The following is a 25,702-nucleotide window of genomic DNA, read 5'->3' on the forward strand; positions in this document are numbered from 1 at the left end:
TGAATCATTCATCTAGAAATCCTTAATGCTTGGCCAAACTTAGAGCTACTCCACCTACCATTTTCTCAGTCCGAAGGTAGCATAGTGTTAATAGAAATGACCTGTTGCATTTTAACTGTTGGGTGCTGTTACCGCCAGTGCCTTTTACTGTCCTTTGAAATAGTTAATTAGAAGGCATTGGGCAGAAAAGCACTGGAAAAACTTCAGGTTCTGTTGCAATAAGGCATAACTGAATAAAATATTTCAGAACACGAATCAATTGCATGATCTGTGTGCTTTCCAACTGTAAGCTCTTGCTTTTCTTCTGCAAGAGAAAATTGCAACAAGTCTTCACAGTAAGTTTTTTTGTTTCTTCATTTTTAATTGGTTCTCCTAATGATTTTGCTAATGGACCCTAACTTGACATGCAATTAAACATGAAACTTCTCATTGGGTATTTTCAACACTGCCAGGGGGAATCAGCTGCCAGTTTACTGCAATGTGGAAAACTGCATGAGATTCTGGGATTGGAATCAAAATGCTAATTTAAAAGGTCGAGTGAAGCTGAGGCTCACGTTTTTGCGTGCCTGCGCTCTCTTCAGGCAGAACAAAGACCCAGGCAGAAGAGGCAGAGGCTGAGACTCATCCCAAATCTCTTTTCCTGAGATAATTTTGGAATCATGCCTGAAATGCCGGAGGACATGGAACAGGTAAGAGCTAGCTATTCAAGAAATGAAGCATTCTGGAGTTAGTTTCTTTAAAAAGCATCCTAGTGAATGTCTTGTAAAAACCACAAGGGTGTGTTAAAAAAAGAAAAAGAAAAAAAGAAGCGGGTGTCATTCATTTCTTTAAAACATGTAACTTTGGGACATGGAAGAATATACCAACTTAAATTATTGACCCCAGAAACCAGGTTCTGAAGCTCAGCTAAGTCTCATTAACTGACAAAAATAAAACGCAAAACAGAACAGCAGTTTCATTTATCAGACTAAATGCAATGATGTGTAGGTGAAGGTTCTATATAAGTAAGGATTTTATCTATAGTTATGTGCTCCAGCCTTTCTTTGTCTTAGCATGAACTGAATCTGCTAACATAACTTTAGCTCCAGGCTGCTCCCTTAGAATTTATAGACTTAGTCACCACAGGAACTTGGATATTGTCTGTACAACGACAGCATTTTTGTTCGCAGAGAAACTTTCATCTTTAAAGAGAATGAATAAAAACTATACATGAACATATACCTCTAGAACTATACTCAGGTTTTACCTGGGAGGTATCAAACCAAATTTTCAAAGGTAGGCAAGAAAACTCTTGTTCCTAACTCTGGACAAGGCTGCTCGGAGATTGAAAAAATAGTAATTGCATATGCATGTCCTTAAATCTTCGCACTGTACACTTAATTTTTTTTTTTCTTACCAGAACGATCAGATTGCATCACACGTTGCTTCTAGAAATTAACAACAACAACAAAAATCCCAGTTTTTCAAGAGGAGGATTAGGAGGATCTTGAATTTGCCTCTCCTACCCACCCGCCCACACTCACCTTTTCTTTGTTTGCAGATTACGAATGTTTAATGCTGGGGCAGTCCTCTCAAGGACTCTCTGAATAATGCTAAACTGATTAACAGTAACACTTTGGGTACAAATGAAAATCGGACAGTGAGGGGCTTCAGGCTCTCTTCCCCCACGGTTCCAAAGAAAGATTGTTTACTCGAATAAAGAAATGAGTTCTTGTTGGGGGGTTGGGTAGAAAGGAAATTCACAGGGCTCAGACAAAGAACTTTTTCAAAAGGCTCCTTAGTCTTTACTTCTGAAATAAACCAAAAGGGATTATAAAAATAAGGCCTTTTAAGAAAAATCCAAGCAGCGGTCATGTCTGTGGGCGACTTTTAAGCCTTGTATCCGGCGTGTCTAGGTAAGACTCCGGACTGTTGGGTGCAATGCTGGCGAACCCTACACGGTCCATGGCGGGCGGGTTTCTTCCTGAGTAAATTTCACAGGCGTCCCGACTGACGGGGATTTTGCAGTTTTGAGCTGGGAGGGAAACCAGTTGCTTGCGAGGTCTTTCTCAGCACTCAGGGCTGTTGTTTTTGATTCACTACTTTTAAGAAGCCATGCAAGTGGTGGAGTGTCGCATTACTCTCTCCGCTTGGTTTCTTATTTAATTTGCTGTGGTTGAGGAGGCCAAGCTCGCGGAGCCCGACGGGGCAGCTCCTGATGGGACTGCTTCTCAAAGGGGGTTGGATGGGGTTTGGACTCCTGTTCATTCCGCTAAATTGTAGAGCCCCTGGCTCTACTACCCATAGATTCTCGTTCTGTATTTATGGGTACAGTCCGAGAATCAGTGTTTTGAAGATGCACCAGGATAATTCCTCCCCCTAGCGCCCCCCCCCCTTTATTTTTAACTAGTTAAAAATAGTTTGACTTATTTGGAGAATTTCACACGTACCACTTTTTAGCATCCCAGAAAGACAAATGGGTTGTTGAGGTGTTAATGACTCAGATGCCAACACTTGTATTTTTATTCTTTGTCTTTCTAAATCTCTGGAAAAAAAAAAAAACAACACTCCTAATGCTGCAGAGATAGATGTCCACTCTCCTCCCTCCTCCTCGTCTTCCCCAAACCCACCCCCTGGCTTTAAAATGTTTTCTCCTAGTTTATGTATTACATGCCCAGTTGATTCTTACGCACTGCACAGTCTGGTGACCTGAAACTCTAGGCAATCCAATTCAATCCTTCTCTAGTCTAGAACAAAGACAAAGAGAGAAAAAAGTACATAAAATAAACAACTCCTCCCCAAACAAAACTTGTATTCTCTGCGTAAGGCCAAGGCCTTTGTTTTGTGTATCCCTTTAAGAGTTGGCGAGTGGGCTGGGAGCGTATTGAACGCGCCCGCCTCCTTTCTGGGGGGCTACGGCTGAGCGTGGCCAATCAACGGGCGAGGCCTTGGCGGCGGAAGCCGGAAGCGGAGAGCGGGGGCCGGCCCGGACCTAGGGAGGCGGGCCGAGGGCGACGGAGCTGCGGCCCGTGGCGATCCTGGGCTGGAGGAAGTGGCGGTCGCTGCGGCGGCGGCGCGGAGACGGCGGGCATGGTGGGGCGGGAGAATGAGCTCTCCATCCACTTTGTTCCCGGGAGCTGCCGGCTGGTGGAGGTGAGGGAGTCGGCCCGGGGGTCTCGTAGGGGGAACCGGGAATGCAGAGGGGGACGAGCTAGGTCGCGGGGGCTCGAGTGATTTACCCTGCGCATCCTGCAGGAATCCGAGCCCCCGGCTCTGAGTCGCCCCAGCACCTCCATTCCAGCTCTGGGAGGAGAGGGCGGCGCCACCGAGTTTGTTTACTTTTGTGCACACCCGTCAGTGTTTGCTCTTCCAGTCCTGCGGCAGGAAACGAGTAGGTCTGGTTTTATTCTGTTGTCTTCTGTCTCCCTTCCCAGGAACGAAGAGGGGCTTTTCAGAGTTCTTTCGGTTTTGTTTTATCTCTCTGAATTTCTTTTTCATTCTTTGTTCGGATCTCTCGATCTTACCAGTTCTTATCTGAGAAAGAAGGGGAAAGTTTTTTTTTTTTTAAAGCAGATTTGGAGATGACAGCTTGTTGAACTCTTAGTGCAAGGCATTATGTTATCCACTTTACATGCATTATTTACATGCATTATTTAATCGTCATAACTATAAGATACTGTTTTTGCTCCATTTTACAGATGAGAAAATTGAGGTTTACAGGATGAGTCCTTCGCCCAAGTTCATTCAGTAAGCTTGGAGCCGAGATTCAGATACCAATCTCTTTCACTTTCTTAGGCTTTGAACCGCTATTGAGGTTACATAAAGGAAGATTGTTACTGTGGGAGAGCTATCCCAGGCATCCCTCTCCTCCATTCTTTCTTGTATTTCATTCCAGGCTTCCCAGCAATCCACAGAATATATCTAGCAATGGGGAAAAGGAAAATGTTAATGCCTAGACGGATATGTCTTATGGAAATAAGAGAAGATATGGGAGATGGCTGTTTTTGATATTGCAGAATTTTTATGCTTCCAAGAGATAGTGTATTTAGTATTTCTAATCACTTTGGGGCTTGGGGGGGTAAAGTTAGGCTAGATGGACTATTTAAACTTCTGTATTGTTCCTATGTGCCCCCAAAAGTACTGAATGCATAATGTTACATGTTGTTTACATATATATGCATACGTGTGTGTAAAGCTTAATCTTTTTTCACAGTAGGAGTTCAGTAAACTAATGAAAAGATTTCCTTCACTAAAAACGATAACCCTGTATCTTTTTTTTTTTTTTAAGATTTTTTTTTAATTTTAAAATAATCTCTACACCCAACATGGGGCTCAAACTCATAGCCCTGAGATCAAGGGTTGCATGCCGTACAGACTGAGCCGGCCAGGGGTCCCCACCCTAAATCTTGACACATATTTGCTGCTCTCAGAATGTGTAGAATTAAAATTCACTTGTGAGAATGAGGAATGCCTAACAGCTTACATTGGAGAAGGCGACTGTAGTGGTGCCTGTTAAGACTGTCTTGTAGGGTAGAAATAGAGTGACAGTGTCACGTAGGTAGTCACGGGATCTTGAGTTTCTTAGAGTCCAGTAATGTCTACTCAAGAGATCTGCCTCCAAGGGAATGTTGTATGAGGTCAATTAAAGAAATGCATAGGAAACTGCCAAATTTAAGAGGTTTTAAAAATAGCAAAGTATTATATTTACCACTAAAATTTAAGAAGATCTCTATTTAGATGTTAGTGATGTCTCATTCTTTTTCTAGGACATTCTGAGTAGAAGTTAATGCAGGTGTGCTAAAGTAGAAATCACTGCCCCAGAGTAGTGTTTGACCATTTTGAAAGAGCCATTTATCCCATTACCTATAGTTTAGTGTCATTTGATTAGGTAGCATAATAAAAGTGGTACCTCTACATTTATTTATATGTATTTAAGTTTTACAAGAATTCTTTTGGTGTATATAAATCTGGTCACTTGTAGTTCCGTACTTCTAAGAGTTTATATAGTTAGAGGCAAATACGTTCAGAGTAACTTAAAGTGATACTTGATACTATACATATAATAAAAATTAAGAAAGTAGACTTTTCAGGGGCGCCTGGGTAGCTCACATGGTTAAGTATCTGCCTTCGGCTCAGGTCGTGATCCCAGGGTGCTGGCTCCCTGCTCAGTGGGGAGTCTGCTTCTCCCTCTCCTTCTACTCTTCCCCCCTGCTTGTGCTCTCTCACTCTCTCTGTCAAAAAAATAAAGTCTTAAAAAAAAAAAAAGAAAAAGACTTTTCAGGCAGACAGTATTTTCACCTCTTTATTGTGGTTTGGGTTAACTACAGCTTCGGGCGCCTGGGTGGCTCAGTTGGTTAAGCGACTGCCTTCGGCTCAGGTCATGATCCCGGAGTCCTGGGATCGAGTCCCACATCGGGCTCCTGGGTCAGTGGGCAGCCTGCTTCTCCCTCTGACCCTATCCCCTCTCATGCTGTTTCTCTCTCTCTCTCTCTATCTCAAATAAATAAATAAATAAATAAAATCTTAAAAAAAAAAAACAAAACTACAGTTTCTTCATTCTGAGTTCCTTGAAGTGCATGGATATTCCTGAGTTTTGCAGGACTAAAATATTTTATGGAGTAACAGTCCAAAGTAATTTTTTAGAGGAATATTTTTCCTATTAAAAATAAAAAAAATCAAAACAATGTGCTTTTTAAAAGCGTCAGGTGGATTTGTTTATATATAGAAAGTCAAAAATAGATATTTTTGTTTGGCATCTTTTAATTTCAGAGTGAGGCATACTTTATTTGCTAACCACCAATAAACTTGCAGTCCAAATGACAAAAGTCTTGGCTCTTATAGTGGTGACAGAAGGTGCTCATTCAGTCTCTAGAGAGAACTCAGTGAAAAGAGGAAAAATTAAGTAAATGAAGTTCCTTTCACTTTTTTTCAGTCCCCTCTATGTTAAGGATAATACGAAAAATGTTAGAATTGTAGAACTGTAAAGCTGGAAGAGCCTTAGTCATCTTTTTTTTTTTTTTTTTTAAAGATTTTATTTTTTTATTCATGAGAGAGCGAGAGAGAAAGGCAGAGGGAGAAGCAGGCTCCCAAGGAGCAGGGAGCCCGATGTGGGACTCGATCCCAGGACCCTGAGATCATGACCTGAGCCGAAGGCAGACGTTTAACCATCTGAGCCACCCAGGCGCCCAAGAGCCTTAGTCATCTTGTCCACATACCTCATTTTACTAATGAGGAATTCTATCAATAGAGATTTCAGTAACTTCTCAATACCACATTTTGTGGCAGAATAGTTAAAATTTAATCATTATGAAATCAAATAGAAGGTCAAAGGATTAAGACAAAACTCAATATGTATTTGGCTGGACCACAGATGCTAGAAACAAGTTCTGGGCCCAGCCTTTTCCATTTCTTGTAGGTAAAGCCTTTAACATCTCTGGGCTTCAGATTCCTCAGTTTGGAAACAGTATTTGCCCTGCATGTCTAACAAGGCTATTCTTAATGATCAGAAGGTATGAACGAGGCTTACATAACACTCGATAGTTTTCTAATATAAGATTGTGCAGTATCATTTCCGTTTTAGGAAATGCTTGCACTTCAGATCTCTGCTCATTTAATAAAGAAAATTCTTAAGCATTGACATCTGACCACTGGGTACCATGGACTGTTTCCTCTTCTAGGGATCTTACAAATTACCCCAGGCTATAAGGACATAAGGTTGGGGCGCCTGGGTGGCTCAGTCGTTAAGCGTCTGCCTTCGGCTCGGGTCATGATCCCGGGGTCCTGGGATCGAGGCCCGCATCGGGCTCCCTGCTCCGCGGGAAGCCTGCTTCTCCCTCTCCCACTCCCCCTGCTTGTGTTCCTTCTCTCACTGTGTCTCTCTCTGTCAAATAAATAAATAAAATCTTTAAAAAAAAAAAAAAAGGACATAAGGTTGTATTTTTTCCATGCAACCTCATCCTTTTTTTAAAGTTAAGTGGATTAAATTCCCTAAGAGCCTTGCTGTCCTTGTAATTTAATACTGTATTTCATCAAGTCTAAGATGTACTTGATTATAAGATCATCTGAGCTCTGATTTTAAGATGCACTAAAAAGCAAAAGACAATGCCAGACTATGACACAGTAATAAGATGCATCTCTATTTCATTCATTTAACAGGGATGTTAAAATGAGGAAAAAGTGTGCTTCACAGAATCAGTGAAGTACTCAGAGATCTGAATCCACTGTTCAGTAACCTTTGTGGAATACATATACTTGTTCTTTCACTTTTCTTTTGTCTTTTTTTTTCTTTTAAGATTTTATTTATTTATTTGACAGAGAGAGATAGTGAGAGCAGGAACACAAGCAGGGGGAGTGGGAGAGGGAGAAGCAGGCTTCTTGCGGAGCAGGGAGCCCGATGCGGGGCTCGATCCCAGGACCCTGGGATCATGACCTGAGCCGAAGGCAGACGCTTAACGACTGAGCCACCCAGGCACCCCTCTTTTTTCCTTTTTTAATGGGAGAAGAGGGAAGGAAAGATGTTGCTTCTAGAACGGTAGATGACAATTTTTTGGCTTCTTTGAATAAGATAAATTTTTCTTTAGGAAAACCTTGGATTTTTCCTGGAGTTCAAGATTATACTTCTCCAAGGGCATTTCCCAAATCACCATCTTCAGCACATTCCTGGGAACTTGTTAGAAATGCAAATTATCAGGACTTATCCCAGATGTACTGAATCTGAAAGTCTTTTGCATGATTCTTATAAATAGTGAAGCCTAAGAACCACCAACTAAGAACTGTTATATATTCCTTTGCTTCTTTAATGTAATAAAAAGAAACTCAGAAGAAACCAAATCATAGCTCTTTTATAATAATTTTCCTAGGGATCTTAATGGTATTTATCCTGTATAAATTGTTTTCTGATTGTGTCTACTAGGCTTGGCATGTTTTCTCTTCTTTACAAATCAGTCTTTGTAGAGCGGTTTTTCTTGCCAAAATTCAAAGAAAATATTTTGCTGGCTGAAATCCTTGTTTTCATAGATCAGTTGGCTTAGAGCCAAGTTTTACAACAGAGAGCCTAGACGATTTTTACTTCAACTTTTAAAATGTTTGGAATTGGTTGAACTAAGGAAAAAATATCTTTAAGAGTTAACCATTATATGTTTTTTTTTAAGATTTTATTTGAGAGACAGAAAGTGTGAGAGAGCATGTGCGCAATCGGGGAGGGAGAGGGACAATCCGACCCCACGGGGAGCCCAACCTGGGGCTTGATTGCACCACCCTGATCATGACCTGATCAGAAACCAAGAGTTGGATGCCTAACCGTCTGAGCCACCCGGATGCCCCCCTTTATACTGTTTCTATCAGCCCTTTCATTTCAGATTTTTACTATGGTAAGAATACCTAATTTGGGGGGCTTTTTTTTTTTAAGATTTATTAATTTCAGAGAAAGAGAGTATGAGCATGCACGTGCATGCAAGCTGGAAGGGCAGAGGGAGCAGGAGAGAGAATATCAAGCAGACTCCCTGCTGAGTGTGGAGCCCAATGTGTGGAACCCAACACTGGGCTCAGTCTCACGACTCTGAGATCAGGACCTGAGCTGAAACCAAGAGCTGGAGGCCTAACTGACTGTGCCACCCAGGTGCCCTGTGGTGGCCTTCTTTAAAAAAAAAAAAAAATTGCATAGTGTCAAATTATTCCGTTGAACTAATGACTAACAAAGAAAGATCTTTAGTTATTGTATGCTTGTTTAAAGTTTTTTATTTTTATTTTTTTAAGATTTTATTTATTTGAGAGAGAGGGAGCAAGAGAGAGCATGAGCTGGGGAAGAGGCAGAGGGAGAGGGAGAAGCAGACTCCCCTCTGAGCCAGGAGTCTGATGCGGGACTCAATCCCAGGACCCTGGGATCGTGACCTGAGCTGAAGGCAGATGCTTAACGAATTGAGCCACCCAGACGTCCTGCTTGTTTAAAGTTTTTGACAGCTCAGAATAGGTGACTATAACAGCACTTGAAATAAAAAGACCCCAAATTGAAAAAATGTAATAAAAATTTTTTTTAAAGATTTTATTTATTTTTTTGACAGAGAGAGACACAGCTAGAGAGGGAACACAAGCAGGGGGAGTGGGAGAGGGAGAACAGGCTTCCCGAGGAGCAGGGAGCCTGATGCGGGGCTCAATCCCAGGACCCTGGGATCATGACCTGAGCCAAAGGCAGACGCTTAACGATTGAGCCACCAGGCGCCCCTAATAAATTTTTTTTTTTTAAGTAGGCTCCACACCCAACTTGGGCTTGAACTCATGACTCTGAGATCAAGAGTCGCAGGCTGTACCAACTCAGCCAGCCAAGTGGCCCTAATAAACTTTTTATGGGTGCTTTTTAAAATAGTAAATGTTGATTTTATTCAAGAGTTTGGGAAATTTGGTGTTACCCATCTTGGGAAGAAGGGAAGTTTTTAAACTGCTTTGGAAAGAACTTTTTTTTCCCTAAATTGTAGTTCCTTTTAATTTCATTGTGTAAGGAATTTTTTTTTTCATATAAGAACACAGATTAGTTTAAAATATTTTAGTTTCTTTTTTCTTTTTTTCCCTTATCTTCTGTGTAGGGTCCCCCCCCCCGACCATGTTAGTTTTAACTGGTCTGTTAAGGTAAATTTAGAGTTAACTCAGGAACATTTACCAGTCAACCTGGAATATTATTACTATAAGGACCACATTTATTTTTCCTCCACATAAATTCCTGTGAAATGAGAATTCTGTAACTCAGACCTATCAGAATATGATAAATCAATGAGAGTTGAAAGAAAACTTGGGATTACAAACTGAAGACCAAAATTGTCAATTTGTGAAATTATTGGTGGATTACAGCCAGATAGTTAATCGGGGCACAAAAAATTAGTAAGCTTTGGGGCGCCTGGGTGGCTCAGTCGTTAAGCGTCTGCCTTCAGCTCAGGTCGTGATCCCAGGGTCCTGGGATCGAGCCCCACATCGGGCTCCCTCCTCGGCGGGAAACCTGCTTCTCCCTCTCCCACTCTCCCTGCTTGTGTTCCCTCTCTCACCATCTCTCTCTCTGTCAAATAAATAAAATCTTAAAAAAAAAAAAATTAGTAAGCTTCAAACTAATTGTGCATGTTTATAAACTGGAGAATGTAATTAAAATTGCTCTTTATTCATTTGGACATCATTGATCATTAAAATAAGATTTTCCATTATTAACAGGAAATCAAGGCACCTGGCTAGCTCAGTCAGTGGAGCATGTGACTCTTGATCTCGGGGTTGTAAATTCGAGCTCCATGTTAGGTGTAGAGTTTACTTAAAATTAAATATTTATTTAAAAAAATAGGAAATCTAAATCTATTTGACTAGGTATATCCTTATACTATCATCTTAGGTTCTTAGGTTCTTCTTAATGGTTAGGATTAATAAAACCTTTTCTTTTTTTTTATTTTTTTAAGATTTTATTTTTATTTATTTGAAAGAGAGCACAAGCAGGGGGAGCAGCAGGCAGAGGGAGAGGGAGAAGCAGACTCCCCGCTGAGCAAGGAGCCCGATGTGGGGCTCGATCCCAGGATCCTGGGATCATGACCTGAGCCGAAGGCAGTTGCTTAACCATCTGAGCCACCCAGGCACCCCAATAAAATCTTTTCTTAACTGATATAATTATTGATGCAGCTTGATCTTTGTTCTAACTTAAGAATTGTCTAATAGATATGGGACATGAAGCAAACTACTTAGACTTGAAGTAGTTAGTAAACAATGATGGTGACTAATTTTGTAGAGAGAATATTTTCAAAATAAGTAATCCTTTTTTCTCCCACTTCACCTTTTAGGAGGAAGTTAACGTCCCCAGTAGGCGGGTTCTGATTACTGGTGCCACTGGGCTTCTTGGCAGAGCTGTGTATAAAGAATTTAAGCAGAATAATTGGCATGCCTTTGGCTGTGGTTTTAGAAGAGCAAGACCAAAATTTGAACAGGTTAATCTTTTGGATTCTGAAGCGGTTCATCACATCATTCATGATTTTCAGGTATGGTTGTCTGTTTATTTTAACACATATATAAACTATATTAAGAATTGTCTCTAAACTGTATTAAGAATTGTCTGGATGATTTAGAAAATGTTCTTGCTCTCAAGGGAGTTACTGTACTTAAGCTCTAACCTATTAAAAGCAGCAAGAGTAAACAGTTGACCCTTGAACAGTGCAGGGTTTAGGAGTGCCGACCCCTGCACAGTTGAGCATCTATGTATAACTTTTTACTTCCCCAGAACTTAACTGCTAATAGCCTACTATTGACTGGAAGCCTTAGCAATAACATACATAGTTGATTAACACATATTTTGTGTACTTGTTATATACTCTATTCTTTTTTGTTTTTTTTTAAAGATTTTATTTATTTATTTGACAGAGAGAGACACAGCGAGAGAGGGAACACAAGCAGGGGGAGTGGGAGAGGGAGAAGCAGGCTTCCCGCTGAGCAGGGAGCCCGATGGGGGGCTCGATCCCAGGACCCTGGGATCATGACCTGAGCCGAAGGCAGATGCTTAACGACTGAGCCACCCAGGCGCTCCTATATACTGTATTCTTACAATAAAGTAAGCTAGGGAGAAGAAAATGTTACTGTAAAAATACATTTACAGTACTGCATTTATTTATTTTTTTTAAATCAGCATACAAGTAGACTCGTAATTCAAACCCATGTTCTACAACCAACTGTATAGTGCACTTTTTTTTTCCTGTAAGCATGGAAAAGTATATGCAGTCCTTAAAAAGATTGGGTTGAAATACAGGTTGACAAAACTTGGAAATTTTATAAAAAGCTTTTGTTTGTGAGGTTCTCTTGTTAAGTACAACTTTATATGCAAATGCCTTTTTAATATTATCTGTAAACCTTACAACACTGCAAAGTAGATATTATCGTTTCCATTTTAGAGATGACAAACGCTCAGGTTAAATAACTTGTTGACCATTGGTGCAGAAAAGTTACTGAAAAATTTAGGTTCTGTTCTACCTCTGATTAAATTGAGAGTTAAAGTTCTTTTCAATAATGTCCAAGGGACACCTGCATCAGAAGCACTTGGGGAACTTGTTCTTTAGGTCTCACTCCCAGAGATTTTAATTCAGTAAGTCTGTGTGGGGCCCAGGACATTTTAAGATGCACTCCAGATGAGGCACATTCAAGTTTTAAAACAACTCTAAGATTGTGCTTCTTCAGTAGTTGTTAAGGAAGGAGATAGTTTGGTATGTTTGTACATTAGCCCTGCCTGTCAGTGGTTTTACCAAATCTTCGCCTTGGTTCATCTTCTCTGGGAAGTAGATGCCCCTTCTTTACAAAGGATCCTGAGCATTCTTCTATCTTTAATTTAATTTTTTTTTTTTTTTTTTAAGTAAGCTTTAGGCCCAACATGAGGCTTGAACTCACTACCCCAAGATCAAGAATCGCATGCTCTACTGACTGAGCCAGCCAGGTGCCCCCTTTCCTCTGTCTTGATGTCTGTCACATAATACTGAAACAGTCTCTTTACATGTTCTTCTTTTCCAGTAGATGATGAAATCCTTGCTCCTTGCACAGTGCTTAGTATACAGGCGACATACTAAATGCTCAACTGGAAGTATAGTTTTTATGGATAGTTGACATTCTTTAAATGATTGGTCTAAGAGATTTGAATTTATGAATTTAATTTGAAATTGGTATTCTTTTAACATACATTAATTAAGTATTTAGGTCATATTAATTACATAAATGTTAGCTCTTTTCTCCCATCTAAATTAGAGAATAAAGCTTATTTTGATTGAGAAATAATATTTGTTGACACTGAGTTTGTCTGGTTTTGCCTAGGGATTACTAAATTGCTCTTTCCTTTTCAGGGCCTACATTTATTTTAAGGAAGTTTGAAACTTGAAAAAGGGAAGCATGACAAAACTATTACAGCGATTCTAAAAAAAATTACGATTCTTTAGTTGAAGGAATGTCGATTTAACAAACCTTTTTTATGAATTGAGTTACTGTTGGAAGGCTGTAGCTCCCCTATTTTACTCCTTTTGCGTTAAAAATACATCAATGTTTAACTTCCAGCCTCATGTCGTAGTACATTGTGCAGCAGAGAGAAGGCCAGATGTTGTTGAAAATCAGCCAGATGCTGCTTCTCAACTTAATGTGGATGCTTCTGGGAATTTAGCAAAGGAAGCAGGTAATGATGACTTTATAAAATCTTTGTAAAATATTAAATAATTGCTGAGTTTATAAAGATTAAAGTTTTCTAGATCACTTATAAGAGATTTGTTTATATATGATGAATAAGCTATTATAAATGCCAGTACAGAGTGATGTTCTGTAATAATTTAATAGATTATTTTCTTTCTTTTATGTCTGTCTGTCTTTTTTAGCTTTAATTGGAGCATTTCTAATCTACATTAGCTCAGATTATGTATTTGATGGAACAAATCCACCTTATAGAGAGGAAGACGTACCAAGTCCCCTAAATCTGTATGGCAAAACAAAATTAGAAGGAGAAAAGGCTGTCCTAGAGAACAATTTAGGTAAGACACAATTTCGTTAGCCCCTGATAGTTTTGATTGTTTTGATATATATATATGGAGATGATGTATGATATATAAATGATATATATATATGGAGATGATGTATGATATATAAATGATATATATATATATGGAGATGTACAGATCTAGGTATATATATGATATACTACATGTGAAAACTACATATAAAATTTTGAAACAATGAGTCAAGGAGCATAAATCATTGGAGAAAAATTAGAGAATATAGTTAATAAAAAAGAAAAATAAGAATTTTATTTTATTTTATTTTTTTATTTTTAGATTTTATTTATTTATTTGACAGAGACACAGTGACAGAGGGAACACAAGCAGGGGGAGCGGGGGAGGGCGAAGCAGGCTTCCCATGGAGCAGGGAGCCCGATGCGGGGCTCGATCCTAGGACCCTGGGATCATGACCTGAGCCAAAGGCAGACGCTTAACGACTGAGCCACCCAGGTGCCCCGAAAAATAAGAATTTTAGAAATCAAGGGCACCTGGGTGGCTCAGTCGTTAAGCGTCTGCCTTTGGATCAGGTCATGATCCCAGGGTCCTGGGATCGAGCCCCGCATGGGGTTCCCTGCTCCGTGGGAAGCCTGCTTCTCCCTCTCTCACTCCCCCTGCTTGTGTTCCCTCTCTCGCTGTCTCTCTCTCTCTCAAATAAATAAAATCTTTTAAAAAAAAAAGAATTTTAGAAATCATTAAGAATTTATGAATCCTTCCAGACTTTTTCCAGTATCAGTATATACATGCATGTCATTATATAAGGGTACCTGGCTGGCTCAGTCAGTAGACCATGTAACTCTTGATGATCTTGGGGTCGTGAGTTCAATCCTCATATTGGGTGTAGAACTTACATTAAAAAAAAAAAAATGTTACTGTATAAAGAAAAAAATCTTATAGTATAAATATTTGTAATATACTTTGGAAAAACAGGTCTGTATCATTTCTTCTAGATTGAGGTATTTGTTATTTTTTGTATGGTTTTTAAATTTTTTTTTTTTTTTAAGATGAGAGAGGGAGAGTTTGGGGGGGAGGGGCAGATGGAATGAGAGAGAGAATCTCAAGCAGGCCTCATAACCATGTGGAGCCCAACGCGGGGCTTGATCTCACAACCCTGAGATCATGACCTGAGCCAAAATCAAGAGTCAGACACTTAACCGGCTGAGCCACTCAGGTGCCCCGGTTTTTATTTTTTTTATTTTTATTTTTTTTATTTTTTTTTTTTTAAAGAGGATTTATTTTTTTATTTTTTTTATTTTTTTTTAAGATTTTGTTTATTTATTTGACAGAGAGAGATACACAGCGAGAGAGAGAACACAAGCAGGGGGAGTGGGAGAGGGAGAAAGAAGGCTTCCCGCAGAGCAGGGAGCCCGATGCGAGGCTCGATCCCAGGACTCTGGGATCATGACCTGAGCCGAAGGCAGACGTTTAACGACTGAGCCACCCAGGCGCCACCGGTGCCCCGGTTTTTAAATTTCTATTTGTATGGCTCTTCTTTTCCCTGTGTTTGTGTATACATACACATAAGTATATGTGCTAATATAAAATGTATACCCTTATTGAAAAAAATTAAAAAGAAATCAAAATTGTAAAGGGTGGAAGTTCTTTTATAATGCTGCCTCTGAGAAGCACCAGATATGGTTAGGTAGGAAAGCACTTTTTTTGAATTTGTAAAAATGGTGGATTTCGTTTTATAACCTGGTACCCCCCCATATTTGTATTTCAATGCATATTGAATCGTCTCTGGGTTATCTTTTTCCTATCAGTGGCTGCATAGTACTTGATTTAATGATTCCTTGCACTGCTTTACACTATACAGTCTTTAAGAAGCATCCTCTAGTATAGACACCATACTTACAGGCATTTAGATTCCAGGTGTTTTTTGTTTTTTGGTGGGTTTTTTTGGTATTATAAATTATTCTGCAGGAATCATCCTTGAATACCTATCTATACATGTTTTTCCAATATGTTAATTTAATTAAAAAGTTGTTAATTTTCGGTTAAAGTGTTAATTATCCAAAGTCTGTTGTAACTGCTGAGTAGGGACCAACATAAAATCTGAAAACTCATAATTCCTTAATCAGTGGTTTCATGAATTATGTGGTGAAACACTCACCTAACTTTATTCACCACTTGTTAATGTGTCATGTGCCGTGTGTGTGTATTTTTTTTCGCCGAACTTGTTGAGAATTAGTTGAAATTCACCCCAAAATACTTCACCATGTTGTTTAAAAAAAAAAAAAGGTAAAGATTTATTTACTTATTTATTTATTTATTTATTTTGGGGTGGGGGGAGTAACAAAGGGAGAGAATCTTAAGTATACTTGCACTGAGCAGAGCCCTATGCGGGGCTTGATCTCACAGTCTGAGATCATGACTGAACCGAAACCAAGGGTCAGAGACTCAACAGACTGAGCCACCCAGGTGCCCCTATGCAATTTATCTTCTAACAAGAATGTTCTCTACATAATTACAGTGTAGTTATCACACTCAGGAAATTTTTTTTTTATGTTACGTTAATCATCAGACATTACATCATTAGTTTTTGATGTAGTGTTCCATGGTTCATTGTTTGCGTATAACACCCAGTGCTCCATGCAGTATGTGCCCTCTTTAATACCCATCACCAGGCTAACCCATACCCCCACCCCCCTCCCCTCTAGAACCCTCAGTTTGTTTCTCAGAGTCCATAGTCTCTCATGGTTTGTCTCCCCCTTCAATTCCCACCCCCTTCATTTTTCCCTTCCTGCTATCTTCTTTTTTTTTTTTTTAACATGTAATGTATTGTTTGTTTCAGAGGTACAGGTCTGTGATTCAACAGTCTTACACAATTCACAGCGCTCACCATAGCACATACCTTCCCCAGTGTCTATCACCCAGCCACCCCATCCCTCCCACCCCCCACCACTCCAGCAACCCTCAGTTTGGTTCCTGAGATTAAGAATTCCTCATATCAGTGCACACTCAGGAAATTTAACATTAATGTGATGTTATACTATATCATCTATGTAGGAATTTTCCCACTTGTCTCAATAATGTCCTTCACTGCATCTTATTTTTTAATCTAGGATTCAATCAAGGATCTCTCATTGCATTTAGTTGTCATGATCAGTTTAATTTCTTCATTATTATGGTTGCTAAAAATAATATATAAAAATACCCCAAATGACAAGAGACCTTTAAAAATATTCAGTGTGATAGTTGTTAAATGGGCATTATTATAGGTGAACTATGTCATTTTGGTATACTGCAAGTTTTCTACAACAGTATTTTTTTTTTAACAATTTTATTTATTTGAGAGAGAGAGAGAGCGCGCACATGAGCACAAGCATGGGGAGCAGCAGAAGGAGAGGGAGAAGCAGGTTCCCTGCTAAGCAGGGACCCTGACGTGGTGTGGTTCGATCCCAGCGTGCTGGGATCATGACCTGAGCCTCAGGCAGATGCTTAACCGACTGAGCCACCCAGGCGCCCCACTATGACAGTATTATTTAAATCCACATACTTTCATTTTATATCAAGACTTCAGAACCAGTCAGCTTTAAAAAATTACCCGTTTTTATTAATTCCTAGGAGCTGCTGTTTTGAGAATTCCTGTTCTGTATGGAGAAGTTGAAAAGCTTGAAGAAAGTGCTGTGACTGTGATGTTTGATAAAGTGCAGTTCAGTAACAAGTCAGCTAACATGGACCACTGGCAGCAGAGGTTCCCCACACATGTCAAAGATGTAGCCACTGTGTGTCGCCAGTTAGCAGAGAAGAGAATGCTGGTGAGAGTCTTTGGAAGGAAGAGTTCCTAACTTCCCTCCACAAGTGAAAGTCAAAGTGTTTTTGCTTTCTTTATTGTTATATGTAATAACATATATCTTTATAATAATATAAATAAATAAATACAGGGTTTAAAGCTTTTTTTTTTTTAAAGATTTTATTTATTTATTTGAGAGAGAATGAGACAGAGAGAGCATGAGAGGGTCAGAGGGAGAAGCAGACTCCCTGCCGAGAAGGGAGCCCGATGTGGGACTCGATCCCGGGACTCCAGGATCATGACCTGAGCCGAAGGCAGTCGCTTAACCAACTGAGCCACCCAGGCACCCGATTTAAAGCTTTTTTAAAACTACAAGGTGACCAAACAAAAGTAGTTTGCAAATAGTAGGCTATATTTATGAATAGTAAAAATATTATGCTCTTGTGTTTGAATTTTTTTCTCACATACTGTGGACCCTGTCTGTCATTCTTCTATTGCAAGATGACTAAAATCTTGTATTTTTTCTTTGGATGACAAAATAACGTCTTTAAGAAATTAATCTGTTTAAGATTTATGTAGTGCCAACGAAGACTCTCCATAGGAATTTTTAATTTCAGCCTTTTTAAGAATGATTTGTAATTTTTTTTTTAGATATTGAAATAGGAGTTAATATCAGACATTTGAAAAGGTTGCGACTAACTAGAATATTAATAGAAAGATGAGAGAGTGATTTATTTTAGAATGTTAATAATAGGTTGTCCATAGTTTTTAACACATAAAAATTTATGTTTTAAATATGTACTATGGAACTATTTAAGGATGTCATGCCTAATTAGCTCATACTGCAAAATGGTTCTATTACGTTTTGGTTTTATTAGTATAATTAAAAATACTCATTAAATTGGCCTGTGTTTCCGTAAAAATCTGTACTCATTCTTAGGATTCCCACTAAAAATTTGGAGCCACTTATATTTTTATTAAAAAAAAAATTCTTAAGCCTAAATTCTAGAAATTGCTTCTTAGGTTTAGCTGGGTATATTTATAGGAATTTGATTTTAAATATCTCATGGGGAGCATTCCAGAAAGGAGGGATGCATTTTAATTCCTGGACTTTTAAATTAGCTTTTTTTTTGTTTATTACTCCACTCAACTCAAAAAGTTGAAACTATTTTGAATTTTTATGTCTTTATTAGGATCCATCAATTAAGGGAACCTTTCACTGGTCTGGCAATGAACAGATGACTAAGTATGAAATGGCATGTGCAATTGCAGATGCCTTCAACCTTCCAAGCAGTCACTTAAGACCTGTAAGTACATGGTGTTTAAAACCTCACTTGTTGAAAGCCCAGATCTGTCACTATAGTATGTATTACTGATAAAACTTTCTTGTTGCTTTGAAAATATTGGATAACTTCATTTTTTGGTACTAATTAAAGTGAACTTTGTATGTTGGCGGTTTATATTGTTACTTATCTCTAAATTATCATTTATAAGGAAGCCTATGAGTATTGGTGAAGTTTATAGGAAAAGTACTGTCTTGATAATTTATTTGTGTATTTTTCCAGTGATCAAATCAGATTTTCAGTGAACGGCAAAGTGAAATAGAGATTATAAAACTGCAACATAGGCTTTTCATTTATTTTTAAATTTTTTGCTTTTATTTTTCTTTAAAGATAACTGACAGTCCTGTCTTAGGAGCACAACGTCCAAGAAATGCTCAGCTTGACTGCACCAAATTAGAGACCTTGGGCATTGGCCAGAGAACGCCATTTCGAATTGGAATCAAAGAATCACTCTGGCCTTTCCTCATTGACAAGAGATGGAGACAAACGGTCTTTCATTAGTGTATGTGCAGTTTGGTTTTTTTTTATTGAGAAGTATAGTATGTGGCACTTTTTAAAGAAAAAAGGAAATAGTTTTGTATGAGTGCTCTTTAATTGTGACTCATGATCTTTCAGGTAAATGATGCTCTTGCACTAGTGAAATTGTCTAAAGAAACTAAGGGCAATAATGCCTCATTTGAAGTAATGATTTTTCTTTTTATCATTTTGTTCTGGCTTAACTTTGTTTGAGTATAGTGAATTATGATTCTTAAATATTTACGAGCCAGGATGAGACAGATCTACTGTAGACTTTTTCTTGGATGAAATGCATTATTCATTCCTATAACCTCTACATTTTCAGGACTTTTGCAACTGTTGACCTTTTTATGTTTTAAAGTGAGTTAAGTAGTATGAAAATCATTGGTGTTCATTATTTGCATTGCTTGAGCTCTGATCAAAATGTTTGAAGAAAGAAACTTTATTTTTGCAACTTATGTGCAGTTTTTAAGCTTGAGATATTTCAACATGTTATGTATATTGGAACTCCTGTAGCTTGACGCCTCCTGCTTTTGTAGCAGTGTATGGTGAGCACTTGACAGAGAGAGTATGTGTGTATGTGTATGTGTTTTTTTAATATGTGTAAAACTGTCCTTTTCACTCCATGTCACTAAGTGATATTTCATATCTGTGGTTATACTAATAATGATGGGCCTTATAAGTCTTTTGGCCATTCAAAAATAATAATAAATATGTACTGCTGGCATGGTAATGCTTAGTTTTCTTTTATTTACTTATTAAATGTAAGGACCAAACATCTAAACTGACTGGTATTTTGTTGCTTTAATTTTTAAAAATTATATTATGTAACATCTGATGCCTATATATAGTTAATATCTATCGAGATATAAATAATAAAAATGAACCCTGGTGAACTCCACTTGAGACCTAGAATGTTACAGATACTGTATCTACCTGTGCCAACTGAGTGTTTTTTAACTAAAAATAACTATGTAATCTTGCTACATATTTACATTGAATGTTCCTTCTGAAGAATGCAGAGTATTTGAATGTATTATCTATACAGAGTAACATTGAGGTGACCTTAGCCTCAAGGATATTTTTGATCCTTAATAAGGAATCAGCATGGTGGAATGAAGCGTATGACTTGGCTTCTATTCAGGGGTCAGTGCGAACCCTGGTTTTAGATTTTCTGATATCACTTCTGGGGTATCCTTTCCCTAGGTTATGATTTTATCCTCCATTGGACAAAAAGTATTTGTTTCTTAAGTTCCTAATTTACTTAGAGTTTTAGGTTTAGAGAGAATCAGGTTTCGATGATTTGTTTAAAGCACCAATTCCCAAACCATGTTATATTTTATAATTAGGGAAATTTTAGTGGTACCTTGACCCCTAACCTGGACTCACTGAAATAGAATTTCTGGAATTGAGACCTGCTAATCTAGTTTTAAATTTTCCCTGGATGCTTCCAGAGTAGCCAGCCTGGCACTTCCATTTGGCAACCACTGGATTAAAGCTTTTTCTTTTTTTTTTAAGTTACTTCATTTCACATAGTACAAAATTGAAGTTTCAGAGTAAAAAACCTTTCTCATTCTTCTCTAGCTACTGGTTTTCCATCTGTGGAAGAAACAATGTAGATCAGATCCTAGTATGTTTCTGCAGGCACTCTGTATAGTAAGAATACACTCATTACATATGTGTGTGGACATACATGTATGTCACCATCCCTTCTTTATACAAATAGTATAATATACATTTTTCTGTACTTTTAAAAAATTTAATATACCTTAGAGTTTATTCTATATTAGTTATAATGAATGTCTATATTCTTTTTTTTTTTTTTGCTATTCACTTTGAAATTTCAATTTTTTTTTTTTTTTAAGATTTTATTTTTAAGTAATCTCTACATCCAACATGGGGCTCAAACTCACAACCCCGAGATCAAGAGTTGCATGCTCCACCAACTGAGCCAGCTGGGAGCCCCTGAAATTTCAATCTTAACAGAAAAGTTGTCGTAATAGCACAAGAATGTCTGTATTCCCCCTTCCATATTTCCCAGTTATCAACATTTAGCCACATTTATCCTATCATTTTCTCTTTCTCTTTACATACACACACAAAGTATGGTTTTTTTTCATGAGCTATTTAAGAGTAGGTTGCAGATTAAAGTGATTCCTAATCACTCACCTACTATATAAGCCTCAGTGTATAATTTCTAAAAATCAGGATGCTCTTCCACATGACCCCATAATAACCATCAGAATCAAGAAATTAACATTGATACAATTTCCAATCCATAGACCCCGTTCAAATAAGTTGTGCCAGTAACATCCTTTATTAAGTCTATCCAGTCCAGGATTACTCATGGCATTTCTTATCATTTTACTTCACCTTCAACCTGCAGCAGTTACTCAGTGTTGTTTTCTCATTTGTGATCTTGACTTTACTGACCTCTCTCTTTAAAAGAAACATTGACATTGACACTTAAAAATGCCAGTATTGCTCCATTCTTTTTTGTGTAGCTCCATTCTCTGTCGGTGAGAAATCCAGCTCCTGTTATTCTTAATATGCTTATTAATTGGCTCAAGTCATCTGTAAGAACCATTCTGATCAGAGTTTTCCTGCTACCCTCATCACAGACCTCCATGAGCCAGTTGAGCATCCCTGACCCCTGCGCCATGGCCTGATGACAGTGACCGTGTCAGTCACTGTACCTAGTAGAGGCCACCAGCCCATGCGGTGTACTGCACCAACAGCCACAGAAGCTACCACATACCTACTTGCAGAGCACCAAAGAGAAGATACTAGGTATTCTTTCATGCAGTATATATTCCATTGTATCAGTGAACGAACCCCAATTTATTTATTAGTTTCTGAATGATATACTTCAGGTTGTGTGGAATTTTAGAGCATGCTTTTAATGAGCCCAATGTATAAAACATTCAAGTTTGTGAGACTTTCTCTTCTACTGTATATCCACAGATTATACCTGTAATCTCACAGGTATATATTCCACAGGTCCTGGATGTATCAGTCTGTGGTGTAAGAATGAATTTAGGAAAAAATCATTACCAAAATAGGAAAAGAGCTTGATCTGTAGACCTGAATGTATGAAGTATAGAATGTATATTAAATATTTCTCCGACTATTTTTGTTATATGTTTAAACCACTGTCTTATGTAGTTAAAGGTATTTGCTTATTTGGGGTTTTAATACAAAATAGTAATCATTTCAGCCACTTTCAGAAGGAAATAGCAAATATTCAACTGTCCAATAAAACCTTTGGGAGAAATTACTGTTGGAGTCTAAATTCTATCTCTTTGCAAACCAAATCCTATCATTAGCAGTAAATAAGGCAGCAGATTTTAATTCAACTGTGTAGATTAATCAAGAGAGAATTTTCTGACTTGAGGGCAGTATTATGTATAGCGATTAAGAAACAGTCAAATCTGGATTCGGATGTGGTTCCACCACTTGCTTCTGGCAAGTTATTTTTCCTTTGAGTTTCAGTTTCTTTGTAGGGTTAAGTGGGAGTAATACTATTTCACAGGTCTATTGTGGAAATGCGTAGAGCAGAGATGATTAGCAAAAAGTAGCAGTGGACTTACCAAGTGCCTTGGGGAAGGGCTTGGGGAGGTGTGTGGAGGAGCCTGTGCTTAAACCCTCTATGGCTAGCTGCACTTTCTGACATAAGACAATGGGAGTTTTCCTCCATAAGCAGGATTACAAATGGGTTTTTTTCTTCGTGATTTTTTTTATATTTTCTGACTTTTCTACAGTGAGCATACGTTTAATATTTTGGAAATAAATTTTAAAAGATTTTTATTTATTAGTGCAAGTGGGGAGGAACAGAGGAGGAGAGGTAAGTGGGGAGGAACAGAGGGAGAGGGGCAAGTGGGGAGGAACAGAGGGAGAGGGGCAAGTGGGGAGGAACAGAGGGAGAGGGGCAAGTGGGGAGGAACAGAAGGAGAGGGGTAAGTTGACTGTGCTGAGTCCCACAACCCTGAGATCATGACCCCAGCCGAAATCAAGATTCGGACGCTTAACTGACTGAGCCACCACCCAGGAGCCCTTAAAAGATTTTAAAGAGGGGATACCTGGGTGGCTCGGTCAATTAAACGTCTACCTTCGGTTCAGGTCATGATCCCAGGGTCCTGGGGTTGAGTTCTGCATTGGGCTCCTTGCTCAGCGGGAAGCCTGCTTCTCCCTCTCCCTACTTGTGCTCTCTCTCTCTCTGGCAAATAAATAAAATCTTTAAAAAAAAAAAAGATTTTAAAGAGGATAAATTATTCTTGTAACCTCTTTAGCCTAACTGCCTTGCTTCTGAAGTTCTGTATTTTGCCACGAAAATGGCAAAATACTTGAATTTATATGTACCTAATTGTATCTCTGGAAATTGGATGTTAAAATTCCTGTATTTGCATTGATTTAATTTATTTATTTTTAAATTTTTATTTTTTTTAAGTAGGCTCTACACCCAACGTGGGGCTTGAACTCAACGACCCTCAGACCAAGACTTGAATGCTCTACCAACTGAGTCAGCTGGGGGTCTCCCCCCACCCTTTTTTTGAATATTGTTGTAGGGCTTTTTTGTTTTTGTTTTTGTTTTTGTTTTAACAATTGATTTAACATCAAAAGATGGCCATGAAATTGCTTAGCTCATTCCCGCAATTGTTTTGTTTTCTGTGGACCCCATCTTCATTCTGATTTTTGACAAACATACAACATTGAACAATTTCAATTTTTCCCCACTTTGTTACGGAACTTAAAAAATGTTGCCTTTGAAATGTGAACTTGTTAATAGAAGTTTCAAAAAGTTTTTTTTTAAGTTTATGTAAGTAATGTCTACATCCAACATGGGGCTTGAACTCATGATCCCCAAAATCAAGAGTCACATGCTCTTTTGACTGAGGCAGGAAGGCTCCCCGGTTTCAAAATGTTTTAATGTGAGATGCCAGAAGTTATCCAGGGTAAGTCAAACACTTGGGCATGTTGGAAGGCTGGGAATAATTTTTTATTCTCACCCCCAGACTTTATGTGCTTAGTACCTATTAGGTTGTTGGATAGTTGAATTGAAAGAATTATGAGGGTTCTGGCCTTCAGAAATGTTCTTCTATCATTAGAATTAACCCTGAAACTATAGGAAAAGGATGGATGATAGAAAAAATACATGTCGTATGAGGTAACACCATAGGAAACCGTGCCATTGTCTGCCTGGTTTGATTATGTGTCCCTCAGCAGCATGAGGGATAATCCTCTTTAATAATGTCAACCTCAAAACATTCCTGAGTTCTCTTAGTGATTCACTGCAGATCCATCACCATGATCCACTTAAGTCAGCTAAACCAAGTTAACAACTGTCTCCGGCTACAGATGAGCTTAGCAGGCCCAGGTTACTTATTTAAAATCTGGAAGGGTTAAGAAATCTAGATGTGAACTCTAGTGAGAAAATTGGTTTCATCCCAATCTTGGAAGTAAAAAAAAAAAATGTTTTTAATTGTGATAAGTCATACATAACAAAAGTACGTAAGATGTATACACAGTTTAAAGAGCAATGATAAACACCATGTGCTTGTACCACGTACAACAACCCAGGTTAAGAAATAGAACATTGTGGGTACCTCAGAAGCTCTCTATGCAGTAGTCTCCCTTTATCCGTGGTTTCGCTTTCTGTGGTTTCAGTTACCTGCGGTCAACTGCAGTCTGGAAGCAGACGATCCCCCTTCTGACGTATCGTCAGAAGGACAGTAGTAGCCTAACGCTACATCACAATGCCTACATCATTTACCTCACTTCTCATCACATAGGCATTTTCTTATCTCATATCGTCATAAGAAGAAGGGTGAGTACAATACAATAAGATATTTTGAGAGAGCACATTCACATAACTTTTATTTTATAGTATATTATTATAGTTGTGCTATTGTTAATCTCTTACATTGCCTATTTATAAATTAAACTTTATTATAAGTATGTATAGGAGAAATAGTATGCCTAGGGTTCAGTACTCACTGCTGTTTCAGGCACACACTGGGAGGTCTTGGAACATATCCCACATGGATAAGGGAGACTACTGTATGCCTTTCCCCTAGTCTACCTGTATTAGGGTTCTCCAGAGAAACAGAACCAATAGGGTGTGTATATATGTTGCAAGAAATTTATTATAAGAAATTGGCTCATGTGATTGTAAACACAGGCAAATTGAAAACTTGCTGGTTGGACCCACAGGCTGGAGACCTAGGAGAGCCAGTCTTCCAGTTTGAGTTCCAAACGCAATCTGCTGTAGAACCAGGAAGAGCTGATGTTGCAAATAAAGTGTGAAGGCAGTCTGCTGGTCAGTTGATTGAATTGAGGCCCACACACATTATGGAGGGCAATCTGCTTTACTTAATGTCCACTGATTCAAACGTGAATCTCATCTAAAACACCTTCACAGAAACACCTAGAATAATGTTTGACGAAATATCTTGGCTCCCTGTGGCGTAGCCAAATTATCATAAAATTAACCGCTGTAGTGCCACTTGTCCCTCCAGAGTCAACCATTATCCTCACTTTTTTTTTTTTTTTTAAAGATTTTATTTATTTATTTGACAGAGAGAGAGACAGTGAGAGCAGGA

At 38.4% G+C, this 25,702-nt stretch overlaps 1 protein-coding gene across 2 annotated transcripts; it reads left to right on the plus strand.

Moving 5' to 3' along the window:
- The first annotated feature begins 534 nt into the window (after window positions 1-534).
- On the plus strand, window positions 535-22,380 carry MAT2B (methionine adenosyltransferase 2 non-catalytic beta subunit). Of its 2 annotated transcripts, XM_036103232.2 has the most exons (8): window positions 2,966-3,132; window positions 10,782-10,976; window positions 13,024-13,138; window positions 13,335-13,487; window positions 17,076-17,269; window positions 18,438-18,551; window positions 18,918-19,089; window positions 21,725-22,380. In XM_036103232.2, exons 1-7 carry the CDS (start codon window positions 3,070-3,072, stop codon window positions 19,086-19,088), a joined length of 1,005 nt encoding a protein of 334 aa, XP_035959125.1. In that variant the 5' UTR covers window positions 2,966-3,069; the 3' UTR covers window position 19,089; window positions 21,725-22,380. The 2 variants fall into 2 exon arrangements, with proteins under 2 accessions (XP_035959128.1, XP_035959125.1); XM_036103235.2 differs by lacking the exons at window positions 2,966-3,132; window positions 21,725-22,380 and adding an exon at window positions 535-689 and having other exon boundaries at window positions 18,918-19,887.
- The last annotated feature ends 3,322 nt before the right edge of the window (window positions 22,381-25,702 follow it).

The sequence above is a fragment of the Halichoerus grypus genome, chromosome 2 (assembly GCF_964656455.1).
Source record: "Halichoerus grypus chromosome 2, mHalGry1.hap1.1, whole genome shotgun sequence".
NCBI classification, from domain to species: Eukaryota; Metazoa; Chordata; class Mammalia; order Carnivora; family Phocidae; genus Halichoerus; species Halichoerus grypus.

What these genes read in the sequence shown, in the direction of transcription:
- MAT2B (XM_036103232.2), top strand. Translation starts at nt 3,070, where the DNA reads ATGGTGGGGCGGGAGAATGAGCTCTCCATCCACTTTGTTCCCGGGAGC. An exon ending in ACATCATTCATGATTTTCAG is followed by an intron (nt 10,977 to 13,023) that starts GTATGGTTGTCT and finishes TTTAACTTCCAG; the next exon opens with CCTCATGTCGTAGTACATTG. An exon ending in GAATTTAGCAAAGGAAGCAG is followed by an intron (nt 13,139 to 13,334) that starts GTAATGATGACT and finishes TGTCTTTTTTAG; the next exon opens with CTTTAATTGGAGCATTTCTA.